At 53.7% G+C, this 16,742-nt stretch overlaps 1 protein-coding gene across 1 annotated transcript; it reads right to left on the reverse strand.

Annotated features, from left to right (window-relative positions):
* Positions 1 to 367: 367 nt before the first annotated feature.
* Pgf (placental growth factor) lies at positions 368 to 11,128 on the reverse strand. The gene is made up of 7 exons (XM_032908784.1): positions 10,740 to 11,128; positions 9,597 to 9,636; positions 5,369 to 5,565; positions 5,056 to 5,135; positions 3,228 to 3,257; positions 3,079 to 3,138; positions 368 to 1,153 (listed from the first exon to the last, which is right to left on the reverse strand). The coding sequence occupies exons 1-7, from the start codon at positions 10,803 to 10,805 to the stop codon at positions 1,150 to 1,152; spliced, it is 477 nt and encodes a 158-aa protein (XP_032764675.1). The 5' UTR covers positions 10,806 to 11,128; the 3' UTR covers positions 368 to 1,149.
* Between the last annotated feature and the right edge of the window lie 5,614 nt (positions 11,129 to 16,742).

Below are 16,742 nucleotides of genomic sequence, written 5' to 3' on the forward strand. Positions count from 1 at the left end.
ACCATCCAGGGCCACTGAGACAGTAGCAGGCTTCTTTTACCAGCGTCAAAGCTGGAGAGGTCTATCCAAGCGTGAATGCAGGGAAACTCAGCGTCACTTGGCAAATCTGGGATAAGGTTGGCCTAACTCTCAGCCCAGTGCTCCCTTATCCCTGCATCGCCCATTCTGCTTTCTCTGGCCTCAGTTTCCCCAGCTGTCAAATGGGAACATATATGATGTCACCCATGACATGTCCCCTCACAACCTGAGAAGGCTTTCTGAGATGAGGAATCGAAGCCTGGCTCTGCCTCTACCACACCCTCTTATCTGCCTTGCCTCCACGTTCTGCTCGCCCCAACGGCTCTGGAAGACATACATTCTAGACATGTTGGTTCCAGACTAGAATGCTTTATTCAAGAGAATCTGGCTTGGCAGTTAGACAGTCCCGGCAGAGACAACTGGTGGGCTGCAAGGGCCCTCCAGGAATTGGTTCGCTCTTCATAGCTGTGCACATGGCCCAGACTTGCAGTGGTCAAAGTCCATGGGCTAGTACTCCTCATGCAGCCTGCTCTCTCTTCAGCCCCGGGCCACTCTGCCTGTGTCCCAGAGAGGGGACAGCTTGGTGGTGCTTTGCAAAGGGTGAAGCGTGAACTTCTAGGCTGACAGGCAAAGCCCACAGGCGAGCTCTGTCCTCCAGAGCCAAATGTCCCGTCCTGATCTCCAGGATACAGTAGACTGGGTCCCCTCCACATGTCTTCAATGCAGCCAGGGCCAGAGCTGCTGTCTGGGTGGAACAGAGGACCAAGGCAGGCTCTGGGTCTCCTCTTTTCTTCTCCAGTTCCCTGGAGACCCAGGGCCTCTGAGGTGTGGCTTGTCCCTAGTACAGCCATGTCCATGTCTTGCTTCTTCCCAAGCCGAAGGAAGCTCCCACGGAACCGTGGCTGGCTTCTTCCTTTCTCTCACGTTCTGTTTTAAGGCACTGAATTCCTGAGGGTCTTGTCCTTCCATGCCCCTTATCTTGGAGGGAGCAAGTCATTCAGCAGGGACGAGTTGGCTAATAAATAGAGGGTAGGTACCAGCAGGGAGGGTTCTGAGAGGGTGACGGTAATAAATATATGAGCTGGGTGTGGGTCTCTCCTCTGAGTGGCTGGTTACCTCCGGGAAACAGCATCACCTGCCAGAGAACAAACACAGACGAGTCAGGGAGAACAGGGTGCTCTGGAGGACAGGTCCCCTCCTACAGAGAGGGCTGGGCCCAGAGGGACAAGAAACAACAGGAAGAAACAGCACCCCGGGACGCCTGCTCATACCCTGACCAGGAAGCGGGCGTCTCCCTTGCCAAGCACCTGCTTAGGTGCCCAGTTTTGTGCCAGGCGCTGTCTCCTTCGCCCTTTGCAATACCCCACAGGAGTGTTTCTCTTTCACAGAGGCGGAGCTCAGGCCCAGAGAAGTTAAGAAACTTGCCTGAGATCACACAGTCTTTCAGTAGCAGAGATATCTGAAGCCAATCTGGCATTCCGTAACAGTCACTCTGGTTACCCATCCCAAGACAGCAATCTTCAGACAGACTTGGCGGGAGTGGTTTTGTTGTTCGTACTTTTTTTTTTTTACTAGGTGTTTTGTGGCGCTGAGGGTTGAGCTCGGGTCTTACACATGGTAAGCCAGCTCCCTACCGCTGCGCTACATCCCCAATCCAAGGCAAAAAAAAAAGGGGGGGGGTGTTTTTAAAGAACTCAGTCTTCGGGCTGGAGAGATGGCTCAGAGGTTAAGAGCACTGACTGCTCTTCCAGAGGTCCTGAGTTCAAATCCCAGCAACCACTTGGTGGCTCACAACCGTCTGTAATGGGATCTGATCCCTCTTCTGGTGTGCCTGAAGACATCTACAGTGTACTTATGTATAATAAATAAATATTTAATAAAAAAAAAAGAAATCAGTCTTTAGCCTCCTTGGACATTCGATTAAACTTTGGGTGAGGGAGCGCCAAGAGGCAGCTGTCCTCGCTACACCTGCTCTTCCCCCTTGAGGATTAGGTGTTCCAAACCCAGCCTAATATGATTTTCAAAGGTAAAGAAGAGCCTAACAGTGGTTGCGCACGCCGTTAGTCCCGCGCTCAGGAGGCTGAGGCAGGTGAATCTCTGTGAGGCCAGCCTGGTCTACAGAGTGAGCTCCAAAACAGCCAAGGGCCACACACAGACTAATCCTGTCTTGACAAACCAAAATAAATAAATAATTTTAGAAATTAGAAAGAAAGGAAGAAGGAGAAAAGGTTCACAGTGGCACGCGAGGCAGGATTGCTGTGAGTTTAAAACCAGCTTGGACTACATAGCATCCTATCTAAAAAAAACAAAAAACAAAAAAAGAAAAAAAGAAAAGGCCCAAATGTTCAAGGCAAGGCCAACCTAAAATTAAGCAGGAGCCCCAGGAGCCGTTGAAATTCTTTCGGGCAATACCTGAACAAGACCCCTGAAGACCCGTATCTGAGGGACAGCATAGTGGCACTTGATCTACGTGTGTGGAACCTTCAGTTCTGGCTCCCTTGGTTCCCAAGTAGGAGGGTCCCTTCCCTGATCCCTGTCTTCCAGCTCCACCAGTTAGTTACTCTGTAACCTGGGACTCCAGCCTGCTGTCCCCCGAGGTGAAGCAAGGATGGGCATGGAAGGGAGAGAGGAGGAGGAGGGAAGGATCCAAAGACAGAGGGAGACACTGGCCTGGGAATTTGAGAGCAGCACACTGCACCTGCCCCTGGGATGCCTAGAAGTGGCCAACTATGTAGCAAAAGGCATACCCTGGAAGAACAGGGCACGGGGTTGTCACTCAGGTGCCTGGCACTCAGCGGTGCTTGGTGACTACCTGCAATAGCCCATTGCTTGCTGTATTCCCAGACCCATCGATTTACAAGGAACGTGATTTGCTTAAGGCCACAAAGAGATAAGGGACAAAAACTAAAGTCCCTCAATGCACCTTAGACCTTACAAGACATGGATTCCCTGTTCTTGCCCCAAGACCTCATCCCAGTTTTGCCTCACACCCCTCTCCGGCCATTGCCTCGTGCTGCCAGGGCAGCTCCCCCACCCACCCCTTAGGCTCAGCATACTCACAGGTGGGGTTCCTCAGTCTGTGGGGTTTTGCTTTGCTTCCTCTTCCCCTTGGTTTTCCTCCTGCAATAAGTCAAGCATCAGTACATGGGGCTCCTGGTGCTAAGACAGCGACTGGCGGGTCCGACAATCTCCCCGAGCAGTACACTTACCTTTCTGCCTTTGTCGTCTCCAGAATAGGCCTAGGGAAACAGAAAGATGCAGGGGAGAAGAGTAAATGGATGTTTCCTGCTAACACCCACTTCCCCCAGAGTTCCTAGGTCCTGGTAACGCGGTTGCTCCAGCGCCACTAGGGGGCAGCACGGAGCTGGGGAAGAAGCTGTGGCAGGGGCGCCGGGGCTTGCGCTCAACACTACCCTAGGTCCCCGCAATCCCGAGAGGTTCAAGTTTGCCTCTAGGGCTTTTCATCACATGTTTCTGCTCGCCCTAGCCTCTTGGCATCAAACCTGGGATCTTTTGACTCTGCTCTCTGCTATTTTACCTTTTCCCTGTTCACTTTCCCGTTCCTTCTGGGGTGCCTTCTGGGAGTCCCACAAGAGAGTAAATGATGAACAAGACTGTAGACAGGGCAATAGTGACTGCCAGCTACCGCCTGGGCTTAGCCCCGCCCCACCGTGGCAACAGCAGGGAGCCTGCTTCACAGTCTCCAGGCATGTCCCAGCTCTGCCTTCTGGGGCCGTGGCTCTTGGCCCAGAAGTAAAAAGAAAGGTGTCCCTGTTGCCTGGCCTGCTGGAAAGAGATCTCTTCAAGAGTTCCCAAGAACAGGGTTCCAGGCAGGAGGGGCCGCACGGGCCCTGAATGTATGCTGTCCTGAGCTGGCCCACTTTCTCTACTTCTAAGCAGATGGGCAAGTTGAAGTAAAGGTGATATAGAGGTGAAGATCACTGGGGGAGGGGGCAAGGAGGGGGTCCTGGCTGAACTACTGGTGTCTGGCTGGAAGTGAACAGGTTGAGTCGAGGCCTCTAATACTGGCATAGTAGAGAGGGCCTGGAGCCAGGGCTCAGGTTCAAAGAGGGCAGCTAGAGTCCTAGGCAGAGCCGGGCAGTGTAGCTAACTGTGGCTATTGGAGACTTGGTGACTGCCAAGAAAGGCAGCAGGAGTGAGACAGGCCAGATCCAAATCTAGAACCCTCTTCCACGCTGGCTAGTGCAGCGAATCATAGAACTGCACAGAGCCTGGCTCGCCTGCCTCATCTGTGCAATCTGTGGCCACAAACGGCGCGGCCGACCTTGCTCTCTTGCTTACCACTGTATCCCAGGCACTTAGGCCAGCGGGTGGCATGCAGTGGGCATTGAGTAAACACAAGTGGAAGGTGATCGTCTCCCCCTTCTTCCCGCTCCAGTCTAGGCTCCCGACCTCTAATCTGGTGCCTTGTCCATGACACAGAGAAGCATCAAACCCCTCATGTTTCCAGGACCTAGATGGCACTCTGGGCTGCTGTTCCTAGCAACAAGTGGGCCAAGAGCCCGAGGAACAGACAGCAAGGCTAAGCTCCCAGGGACCGTTAGCAGTGTGCTGCAACTCTAAAGACACTGCCATACCTCCTTTATCTGTCCCTTTCCTTCTACAAGGGTTTTGTGCTGTATTCTTCTCGATACAGTTTGCCCGCCCCACCCCCAATGGGCAGGCAGTGTGGTCCAGAATCAAGCACAGTGATACCTCCGTCTATAGAAACCAGTTCCAAGGACCTGTGGCAGTTGTGTGACAAGTGCCGGGGCTCTGCAAATCTAGGAGAGACTTCCTTTTCTACTGTGATATCTTGGCAGCTGTGTTCCAGCTGCTGGGGCCAGCTCCTCAGGGTGAGTTGGCTCGCAGGGAGTATTAAATGAAAAGCATCTCCCCGGGACCACTTGCTTAGGGAAACAAATGCAGCCTGCTGCAGGCTTGCAGCCTTCCTTTTCCCAGGGGCCTGGCGAAGATCTGCTAAGGCCCAGGATCTAAGTGCACAGGGTCTGTCCCTGCTGCCCACCCAGGACTTACCTGCATTCGCAGAGCACATCCTGAGAGAATGTCATCTCCACATAGGAATGTGGATCCCGATTGGGGGGGATCTTTAAGATCTGCGGGGGAATAGAAAGTTCATACCCAGTAAGGAGCCAGTGAGGAGCTCAGGGTTGGGATGGGGGCTTCAAGAAGGTTGTTCTGGAGTGAGGGACCCTGGCTTGGAGTTTGGTTCCCATTGTAGGTCCCTGGCCTGCCTCTGTCCCTATCTGGGTAATTTCTAGAGGTTCTGTGGGCCTCTGGATATGGTGGGCTATGGGCAGGCGGTGACGTGCGGGGAGACCTTCCTTACCTGCATAGTGATGTTGGCTGTCTTTAGTGCCACACAGTGCAGACCCTCGTCACCACAGCAGCCACTACAGCGACTCAGAAGGACACATGACGGACTGAATATATGAGACACTTCATTAGGGTGTTCATCTGCAATGTACACCAGCTTCTCCATTGGCCGGCAGTAGCTGCGGCCCCACACTTCATTGAAAGGCACCACTACGGGAAGACAGAAGGGCCAGGTCAGGTCAGCAGGGATGCCCCAGGCTTGGCTCTCGGGTTCAGTTCACACAAAGTTCACTTCTTCCATAAAACCCCTGGCCCTATCTGGGTCCCTCTGCTCTGAAGTACTGCTTCACTCTGGGATGCCTTAGCTGCTGCTGGCCTCTCAGCTCTTCGGGACTCAGATTCCAGTGGAGCAGAAACTCTCAAGGTCCCAGCTTCTCAATCTGTCTTTCTCGCTGGTTCCAAGTCTTCCTTAGAGCTTTGACGACTATGCCGTGGTCACTCCTCAAGCTTGTGGGTCTTTCTCCAGCCTGACCTAGTGCTTCCTGGGCCTTGGAGAACTTGCTGGAAACACTATACCAGGAAGCATATAGTATACAGTATACTAGCCTTCCCTTGGCCTCTGCCGCAACCCCATTATGGCTTCCTTGTGTCCTGCCCCACTCAGTGCAACTCCCCTTCAGCCAAGAGCATGCCCCATCCATATGGTCCAGCCTCGTGTCTATGGGGTCCCATCAGCTTGAGGGAGCCAAGACATATCAGTATTGACTGCACCTTTGCAGTCTGGACCTGCCTGGTCTGGGGAGACTGCGTGCCTACACGCCCAGCCCCCACTCCTCCCTGAAGGCTTCTCCAGCTACTCCCCCAGGAGCGGTGCTCCTTTTTTGGAGCATAGCTTGGGTCCCCGGCTCAATCCTCCATCTCTAGTGCTTCTTATCTCTGGGCTCTGGGAGCACAGGAGCTGACCCCAGTAAACACAGGCCAAGTGACTCCTGACGGATGAGGTGACAGTTGGCCCAGGATTACCAGGAACATTCCCGATCCCTGTGACAGCCTGGTAGTGGTAGTGGAATCTCTAGGGGACAGCTCTGAAATCCCCCCAAAGGCACTGTTCCTTCAGGGGGTAGCCTGGTACCCGGGACTCCAACACAGGCTCTCAGGGAGCAGCTGACACCAGACCATCTGGCCTCAGTGCCTATACTGGCTGAATGACCTTGGCGAGGTCACTTAGCCACTCCAGGTATATCGGTTTCCTGCGCTTCGGAGAGAGAGGCAGGCCGGGAATAGATGGTTGCTAAGGTCACCTATGCCCTGACAGACTGTCTGTGATTCAGTGCCCTGTAGCCCCAGCCCTGGTCAGCCTTGAGACCATGCCTGGGTCAACCTGTACCACATCTAATGACCATCCTCAGCTCATGGAAGGCTTGGGACCTGGGTTACCTACAAGTCTTTTCACCTTAACAGAGAGCAGTGGACTTTCCTAGCAGATCCTCACTTCCATGGTCCTTCCTAAGAGGCAGAGGGGGCCAAAGTCCATCTCACAGATCCTGTGAGGATATGCGTCTCCGGGTAATCTCAGAAGAAAAATAAACTTCAGACATAGCAGAGGCCCTTGGGAAAGGCTGCAAACTGGTGGAAAATACCCAAGAGGCGGTTCATCCATGTGGAGCTGGCAGAGCGGCCTCAGAGGCAATAAACTGTACTTGTCTAGGCATCTGGTGTTTCATCCCATCCTGCTCTGCTTTGAAGGTACTTGGGTTAGACCAGGGGCTGCAGGGGGATGTGGAGACCCTCTGACACTACTTTTCTAGGCCACTGGACACTCTTCCTGGATCCAAGTGGGAAAAGCCAGGCAGGGAAAGCCTGCTTTTGCAACATGGGTCAGAGGCCACCTCCCTTTCCCCAGTGTCGAGAGCTTCGTGTTTAGTCTGAAGCCTTCTTGAACATCAAACCACTACTAACATTTAATCTCTGCCGTGGAAACATAAATAAGGGAGCAGAGCAGTCAGCTACAAAGTATCACAGAAAGGCTTAGCTGCCAGGGAGGGGCAGCAGTGAAGGGGGCCTAGCCCCCCGACCAGCACCCAATCTCCTATCCCACATCCTAAACATCTTGGATTCCACGACCCCCCAAATCCCGACACCCGTTTTTTTAGCGGCCTAGGAAGGCAAAGAAAGAGCTGAGGTGATGTCTGGAAATAGGGAAGTTGATCCCTGGAGCTGCCCTGTCTGGGTGTAGAGGAGAAATAAAGGCAGGTAAAGGGTGCGGTGAGATCTCTGGTTCCCTGATGCAGGAAACGTTCCTTAGGACAGCACTGTGCCCTGTTCCTCCCAAGAGAACTTCCGCTAACCTCAAACTTCTTCTGGGTAGGAAATGGGTGGTGAGAGGCCTGGGAAGTTGCTCCTCTGAGGGCCTCTCTTGGGGGCCAGAATGGGTTCCTCAGCTACCTGTCTAGCCCTGTGAGTGAGTGAGCTGTCATCTGTCCTCGGCTGCATGCTACATAGCACGGAAGAACCCCAAGAAGAAGGCTGTTTTATCCTGATGGAAAGCTGCTGGAAAGGCCTGTGCAGTAGCCACTGGCTACCAGCCGGGGCCTAGCTGGTGTCCTCCTCACTGGCAAGGCACGCAGCCAGCCTGCCACAAGTGATACTTTCCTCAGGCCTCCTCAGCTCCTGTGCAGCCGGGAGGCCTGGAGCTGGGTTTGCCGGCTTTGCTGGATACACTGAAGACTGCATAGAGCTTTGACTGCTTTCTGGGGCTCGCCTCCCCTTCCCCCTCCCTCCCCAAGCCTCATGTACATCATCTGTGACACACGGGGACCTTCCTCCTTCACAGTCTATGGTCAGGCCAAGTAACAGAGCATGCCCATCCCTAGATCTGAGAACAGTGGTAAAAAATTGATGCCCTCGGCTGTACCACACTGCCTCTGCCTCTGGTGTTGGCAGGAGCGGATGGTAATACCAGATTTGAATAGCTGGTGTTTCCTCGTCCACACCGCAGGCCCGCTTGCCTGTTAGGATTACGGGTGAGCCGACCTACATTCTGAATCTATACCTCCAAGTTTTCTCACCCAGGATCTTGGGAAGTAATATACATTCACGTTTCTTCCAAGGACTCAGGATCTCACAACGTTAGGAAAAGAGTCTTTGATTTCAAGAACTTAGTTGAGCTCTCCCATTTCACAGATGACAAAATAGAGGCTGAGACATCTTTGAAAGCTGGTGCCTGCTCTACATACAAAAGTCCTCAATAACAGATATGGTGTAGCGGTGGGAGATACGACCCTCCTCAGATCCGGGGGAGCATAACACTGTGCCAGTTCCGGAGGGCTCAGAAAACGGGCAAGTTCCTAAAGTTGAGGCAGCTACCTCTCTACCCAGTGGTAGAAGCCCAGTGGTCTGGGCTTCAGATGTGAGAGCAGGCAGAAGAGGGGCTGTTCCCAGGGGGCTGGTGAATAGACAAGAGAGCAGGCCGCCGAGGGTATTCCCAGCCCCAAAAAGCAATCCAGCTATTATCTGTGCCTACGAGGACACTGCTACAAGTACATCCCGCCTCTCTCCCGTGCTGTCAGAAACCTCGGCGATGGTATGTGGCCATCACCCACGTCTCTGAGAAGCAGGAAGGGAGAAGGAGAAAGGGCCTGGCATGATCTCCCTCCCTGCCTTCGGCGCACTCCTTTCTTTGGCAAAGGTCCCACTGCCCTTTGAAGATTATGTCTTGACACAACCCAGGGCAGAGAGTGAAAGGGCCAGGGAGGGTGTGACAGAGCCCGCCTGTTTGTAATCAATGGAAAGGCCTGGTCAGCGCTGCACAGCTCCACCAGGGTTGGAATGGTAGGGAGGACTCTTCGTCCTGACCAAGCCCCTTGACTGCTTTCCTATGATATCCAGCTCCCAGACTCCAGTCTGGCCTCTGGTACTCAACACAAATCCTGTCCACCAAGACTCCATCTGCACCTTACAGCATGCTGGGCAGGGGCCCTGAGCCAGCTGGAAGAACCCTAGCCATCACGTCCTGCGCTTTCTGTGTGCTTGGTGAACCCTAACCCATGACTGCACCTCTCTAGGCTGCGGGGTCACAAGAGGTGAACTCGTGGGCTTCAGCCATGATGTCTAGCTTACGGAGCCTCCCCTGCTTGCTATCGGCCTGTTCTCACCCTTCAGACCAATCCCTTCTCCTCTGCTGGGGCTCAAGAGGAAAGAAGAGAGGGGCTCAGCTTGCAGAGCTGGCCTGGTTGGCTTACCTTCCATTTCTGTTGAGTTGTTCCCAGCAGACAGGGCCCCCTGCGGTGGACACAAAGGTGGAGCTGTGAGGAGGGAGCATCTTCTTGGGGCTCAGCTCTTTGAGCCCACCCTGAGCTCCTCCCCATCCGCCGCTAGAAACCACCTGACTCTCTGGCCTCAGTTTCTTCAGTTGGAAAAGGGTAGGAGGAGGTTTCTGGTGTTCCAGAGTGCTTGTAATCCTGTGGGGTCTCTCTTCTACCCAGCCCCCAGGCCAGCCCTGCTGGGCCTACTACAGCCCGCCTTGGCTGGGTGCCAGAGCCCAGGGGGAGGTGATCAGCTGGTGGGAGCTCAGGGGCTGGAGAAGGCGGCGCCAGGAGCTGGTGTTGCCTGCCAGTAACGTTACACCTCGAGCGAACACTGCAGCAAGCAGGCTGATGGCCTGGCTGCTCGGCAAGGGGGACTGTACAACCCACCCACTCCTGGGCTGGGGCTGAGGGCTCTCAGGGCAGTGGGCAGTGCAGCGGGCAGTGCAGCAGGAAGGGAATGCATTGGCTTTGTCAGGATTTTGCTGCCCAATCTGGCTCGCAGCCAGACTCACCCAGCTCCTGGGAAAAGGGCCCTGCTCGCTTCCCCAGGCCCTGCACTCAGGACCTTCTGACACCCACCAGGAGGAAGGGCATGGCGGGATCCCTTGTCCTATCTGAAGCCCACCCAAGAGCCCCCTGCTCAACTGGAGCAGTGGTGGGGGAAGGGCCTCATCTCCCCACCACAAGCTTCTTTAGCTACAGCTCCTTCCCCACTAGGCCAGGTCAGAGGTCCTGGGGGCGCCTGGTTGGTCATGGGGCCACAACCCTGACCACAGGGCCAGGGAACTGAGTAGGATTAGTGGAAGGATGCTTTTTGCAAAGCCACTAGGGCTCCAGGGGCCAGACAGGAAACCTCCTTCATTCCCTGTGGCTTCCCTGCCCCCACTAAGACAGCCCCCAGGAATTGGGGACGGCCCAGCCAGAGGTCTCCTCCCTGAGGTCCAGCCCAGCCCCTGGGAAATATGTGGGCATCCTAGCAGAAGCTGCTCTCTAAAGTGAGTCTGTAATTTAAGACCATAGCCCCTGTTTCTATGGCTGGGATGAGAAGGTCAAGAGGAAGCCAGGCCAGGTTCTTACCTGGGAATGCACAGCCAACCCAGCTAGGACCTGCAAGAAGCAAGTGAACAGCTTCATGGCCAGCATCTTCTCAGACGTCCAGAGCCAAGGTCCTTCAAGGCACAATCACCATGCCCGTCCCCCTAGGAGGAGACGCTGATACCAGAGGGGAGGAGATGGGTGTCCCGTTCACTGCTGTCCTGAGTCTCTGCAGTCTGCCTGAGCATCCACTGGAAGCCGGGAAAGTCCGGAGCTCACAGGTAGGGCTGTGGCTGAGGAAACTGGTGAGGAGCGTCCTGGCGAGTTGGAGAGATGTGAAAGGGTCTTAGGTGTCCAATGACCCTAGCTCCTCTCGTGGGTGAGCAGAAGTCTGAAGACGCAGTTTCCTTCTCAGACTGCAGCTTCCCTATGAACTGAAGCTAGTCGGCCGCTGGTTTTCAAGGCTGTGCATGGGGCGGGGCTGCAGCCTGCCCCGCCCACTGAGCCCGAGGCCCCTGGAGCAGCCCGGAGCGCTGAGAGCTCGGTTGGCGGTGAGACCTGAGTGCGCGTGACCCCCGCAGGGCGCCGAAGGGGCGCTGCCGGTGCAGATCTCCAGGCCCCTGGGAGCGAGGCGTTAGCTTGCCCCGGGGTCAGCCCGCAGCGAGGGCCAAGATTGCACCTGGCTCGTCTAGAGCTTCCAGGTGCGGACGTCCAACATCTGCCCTGGAGACGGCTGGATACTTTAGTGGCTTCCGCAGGGATTGCAGTCCTAAGAAGGCAGCATCTTGCTGTGGCCCTTCACGACCAGTGCTGTCCCCATACAACCCTGGGAGGAGGGGGTGAAAGGATTACTAACCCCATTTTATAGACTAACAACCCGATCCGGTGAGAGGGCACCACCTGCAGATGACGAACAATGTTCATATTCACACTAGGAAAAGTGTCTGTGTGCCCGCGGGCATCTGCCTGCGTGGACAGAGCTCTGGCAGAGAAAGAAGGCAAGCTACGTGCCTCCAGAACCGTCCCTCTATTCCATCTACTATCTGACCCGGTAGGCAGGCACAGGGCAGCCCAGCTGTGGGTGGCACACAGGAAACACCCCGGGGCACCTGGCTAGACCCAGGTCTACAACCACTTCCTCTTGTCGGGTCAGGCCAGCCTATCAGAGGTAGGGAATGGACTAACCTGGCATCACCTCCTGAGCCCAAGTAGAAGAAGAAGTGTTCTAAAGCAGCAGGGACGTGCTGAGGGAGGGTGGTGTCTGCATGGGCATTTGTGTATAACTATGAAGCTGTGTGTACGTGACACACCGTGTGTCACAGATCCGGGTCTTTGGGTATCTCTGTGTACGTGTGTGAGTGTGTGTGTGTGTGTGTGTGTGTGTGTGTGTGTGTGTGTGTGTCCTGTGTGTTTGAATATCTGGGCATGAAGGTGTGACCATGCAGGTCTGTGCTTTTGTGGCGACCGCCTTTGCTCTTCATCACCTACCGCTCTAACAAACCTCTGTGACCAGCTTGTGGGCTGCCTGCAAAAACCTGGCAGCGTTCAGAGTCAGAAGTTGGTGGGTGGCTCTGGGGGAGGAGATGGGCCTGGGAGGTGGCTCTTGGATCACATTCCATTCAGAGGCAGGGAGGCCAGGGCAGTCCTGGCTCTCACCCCCAGTGACCTCTGCGTCTGTGGCCTGCTGCCCACCCACCAGGGGCTGCCAGAGATGCTGCCTCTCTGTCTGGTAGGCCCTGAGCCTGCAGGTCCAGGAGCCAGGGGCCAGTCATTGGCCAGCTAAGCGGGGGCTGCAAAGAACATTCTGACAAGCTCCAACATGCTGGGGATCGGACAGTAGACAGATTGTCTTCCTGGCTTCAGAGCATGGTGCGGGGTCACTGTGCATGTGGATGAGGGTGAACCGACCCGAGGATGCTGTGCATAGCCAGGGTATACACGTGCTCGCCGCATCTTGTGTACACGTGGGCATTGAAGTGTGCCTATTCCCAGACGGGATTTGTGTATGCGGGCACGAGCGTGTGTGCTCTTTAAACATTTTTTTCATGGTTACTTTATCTTTTCGTGTTGCTATGGTGCACATGTGGATGGGAGTGGTCAGAGAACATTACCTTCTGATTGGCTCTCTCCTTCTACCACGTGGGTTCCTGAGACCAAACTCAGGCCGTCAGGTTTGGACACGCGCCCTTACCCGTTGAGCCATATCACCAGCCCAGGTGTGTAGCTAATTATCTGTGTGATATATTCTTGTGTATACTGACTCTCTCATGCACTCGTGGATTGGGCATATTTGCCTGTCACTGTATCTGAAGATGGATGCGTACACTGTGTGTGTGCGTTTGTTCATCCGTTACTTCATTTGACATCTTACTTTAGCTCTACGAAGCCGTAGGCTCTGCCCCAAACGCTGGGGGATTCAATACAGATGGATTCAGTGCATTTCCATTTGCACAGGTGGCTACAGATGCTCCAACACACCTCTTCATTCCTGCATGAGCTTAGCCCCCTGGGTAACCTCTGGGTTCCCTACAAGTGCCTCTCAGTCTCTCGTCCCTAAACTTCAGCCCCATGTGATTTGGTTCGTGAAAGGAATGAATAAAGTGGGTAAGGTAGCAGAAACCAGGAGGACTCCAAGACCTCCGTGGCGTGAGGATAGCTCATCTCCTTCAGGACAGATGGACTGACGTCTCTGTTCCCGTGTACTGAGGCTCTACTTCTGGACAGGCATGCGGCTAACTTCAAGCTGTGGCTTTCATTTTCTGAGTCCTTTCTTTCCATCTGCAAAGCAAGAAAAGTGACAATCGTTACTCAATAGGGTCACAGAAGACTATAAAGGTGCTGTGTGTGTGTGTGTGTGTGTGTGTGTGTGTGTGTGTGTGTGTGAGAGAGAGAGAGAGAGAGAGAGAGAGAGAGAGAGAGAGAGAGAAGAGCTAATGGTAGGGTAGTTCTTGGGCATGGTCTCTAGTTCAATTTTGGATTCATATTAGAAAACTAGAGGGCTCGAGAGATGACTCAGCAGTTAAGAGCACTGACTGCTCTTCCAGAGGTCCTGAGTTCAATTCCCAGCAACCACATGGTGGCTCACAACCATCTGTAATGGGATCTGATGCCCTCTTCTGGTGTATCTGAAGATAGCTACAGTGTACTCACATACATAAAATAAATAAATCTTAAAAAAAAAAAAAGAAAGAAAACTAGAAATGCTACAGTTATAGACTAGAATCTTTCAGAGCACAGGCAAGACAAAAGGAAAATAAAGATTCTATCTTCTGCCAGTTGGGGAAGAACCAGTGGATACAGGGGTCTGTACACACTAAAGCACATGCCTGTACACACAACGTTTCTATCACAGTCCATTCCATCGGCTCTCTACACAATCCTGGCCATTCACTGTCACCGAGATCCTTGGAGTAGATTCACCTGCTAAAAGGATGACAGTCCATATTCCCAGTTCGGCCCTTAGCTGCTTATCAATATGTTTGGTGTTGTTTTAAGGGAGAAATGATATTTATTGAATACCTATAATATGCTAAGAAGCAGCCTGGTGCTTTCAACATCTTAACTCATTGAATTCTGCCCACAATCTCATGATGTAGGGTCTAATTGCTCCGCCCCTTGCCTTGTCCTGGTGCTTCTGCAGACAGTTAGTATGTGGGACGGGGGAAGGCCCTGGTCTGAGGAGCTCAGCATCCCAGGGTGCTGAGCAAATGTGTGTTAACATTTGGGGTGAGGCAGTATGGATTCCCTGAGCTACAGGTCAGCCCCTGGCTCCTTCATTACCGTTTCTCATAGTCTTCCTCCAAAATGCCTGCCCTAGCCCACCTCCACTTTGACATAAGGTTTTCTCATTCAGATGGTGTTGGCTTTTCATTCCAACCCTAGGGGCACTGAGGCAGGGGGGTGGCAAGTTGAAGCCATCTGGGCTGCACAGTGAGTGCTGTCTCAAACAAGCACCTCTCTGACTTGTTTCTAACCTTCCTAATGTCATGATCCTTTATGAGCCTTTCCCCTCCTGCGGCCTCTCTTTCCCAGTAGTGACAGTTCAGCTCCTGCCTCTGGCAATGTGTCACAACAGCTCCTTGTCCTGGAAAAGCACCTTGTCCTTCTGCTCTTGGACCCCCTAGCCCTAACCCAGAACTTTTCCTGAGGCTTATCCCAAGCACCATCTATAGTTCCCCTTATAGGTGACATTTCCCTCAGAGGTGTCATGACAGCCCTGGAAAAGCATCTTGTCCTTCTGCTCTTGGATCCCCCAGCTCTAACCCAGAGTCCTTTTCCTGAGGCCTACCTCAAACACTATTGTATAGCTTCCGTCACTCAGGTTGCCACAGCACCTGGGCTGCCCCTCCATAGTGATACCCAACACCACTGCCCTGTTACATATCTGCTTGCCTCAAAGGCTATAAAATGTACAAGAGCAAGTACTATAAATAAACATTAAAGGGGGAGGGGGCTGGAGAGATGGCTCAATGGTTAAGAACACTGACTGTTCTTCCTGAGGTCCTGAGTTCAATTCCCAGCAACCACATGGTGGCTCACAACCATCTGTAATGGGATCTGGTGCCCTCTTCTGGTGTGTCTGAAGACAGCTACTGTGTACTCATATACATAAAATAAATAAATATATCTTTTTTTAAAAAAAGAGAGCAAGTATTGTCTTTTGTCTGTCTGTGTGTCTCCAGCACCTTGTTCAGGAGTAGAGCACATAGTAGGGGCACAATCAATATGAACCAGCCCTGCCCTCCGAGGCCCCACCCCTCCCCACAGGGAAGATGTCTCAAGTCGGCCAAGCGATCGGCTTCTACATTCAGGATGTTTCACTGTGGGTGGATGTCTCTGGAGCACAGGCAAGTATGGGAGAGTCATCTCCCATTACTGTACAATCATGTCCCGTGTTGGTCACCACAGACTTGCCAGCCACTAGAGGATAAAGCTCTTGATTTCAGCCAGAGCCCAAGGCCCCGTGGGAGGCCTTGAGGTGGGGTTGAATGGAGGTGGGGACAGAGATGAACCCATGGGTGACCAAAGGGTTCCCAGGGTGGGAAGCAAGATGGCACCCACCGCAGGGCTGGGAACAAGGAGAACCAGGCGAAGTGCCCGAGGCCTTGTCCCAGGCCTCTTGGGCGATGTGCTGTCACCAAAGGAATGGTACCCTGTATTTTAGGAACTTGGCAGCTGGGGCTAGGTTTTTCGTGTTTTCTGTAATTATTTTCCTTTTGTTCTTCCTTGGTGTTTAGTAAAGCCCTTTGTGGAAATGCCAGCTGGTCTCAGCTGTGCTAAGGAGCAGTGACAAAGGAGGACTGTGCATGGTTGGCCCTGTGTTTTAGTGGAGGGCCTAGTAAAGTCAAGGACCAGTCAGGCCATGAGGAGGCTCTGGAGGTGACTGCCAGGATCATGTGTCCAGATAGTCTCTGGATGCAGATTCCTTCTAGACTAACCAGAGACAGTCAGCTTTCCTGAAAGCTAGAGATCTGGCAGGCTAGCCCACCCTGGTTGCTTTGAAGGAAGGCATTTGGACTCCAGCCAGAGATGTGGAGAGCTCTGGTGAGACCCAGAGGCCAGGCACCTGCTGAGTTATATCTATCCAGCGGTGGTGGGGGGAGAGAAGGGGGCTCTCCACAGCTGGAAGCTGCTGTCGAGGAAACAGGGTAGGAGCAGACGCTTAGAACTACTCCCTTCCAGCTAGCCCCGTTGTGGGGTTTTTTTGCGCCTGGGAGTCCTGTCTGCTGTGCATGGGTGTGAACCTTCAGCTGATCTGTCCACCTGCCTGGGACCCACCACATGCTCATTTCCTGCGTCTGCCCTCTCTCATCCCCCCCGCCCCCCTCCGTGTTAGCTCTCAGCGATGTGGGAGAGAGGGGCCCAGAGACCATCCCCGGAGGAACAATCACCCCTTTCTCTCTGTGTCAGTGATACATGAGGTCTCTGTAACTAATCAGTTGTGATGTGGAACGGAGCCTAAGGAGAACCCGATGCTGTCCCGTCTTTGGATGACAGCTGGATGGCTCTGTAACTCAGTCTTCTGATGGGGACAGCAGGTCACCC

Source organism: Rattus rattus, chromosome 7 (assembly GCF_011064425.1).
Source record: "Rattus rattus isolate New Zealand chromosome 7, Rrattus_CSIRO_v1, whole genome shotgun sequence".
NCBI lineage: Eukaryota > Metazoa > Chordata > Mammalia > Rodentia > Muridae > Rattus > Rattus rattus.

What these genes read in the sequence shown, in the direction of transcription:
- Pgf (XM_032908784.1), bottom strand. Translation starts at nt 10,805, where the DNA reads ATGCTGGCCATGAAGCTGTTCACTTGCTTCTTGCAGGTCCTAGCTGGG. An exon ending in GATGTGCTCTGCGAATGCAG is followed by an intron (nt 3,258 to 5,055) that starts GTAAGTCCTGGG and finishes CTGTTTCCCTAG; the next exon opens with GCCTATTCTGGAGACGACAA. An exon ending in GAGACGACAAAGGCAGAAAG is followed by an intron (nt 3,139 to 3,227) that starts GTAAGTGTACTG and finishes GACTTATTGCAG; the next exon opens with GAGGAAAACCAAGGGGAAGA.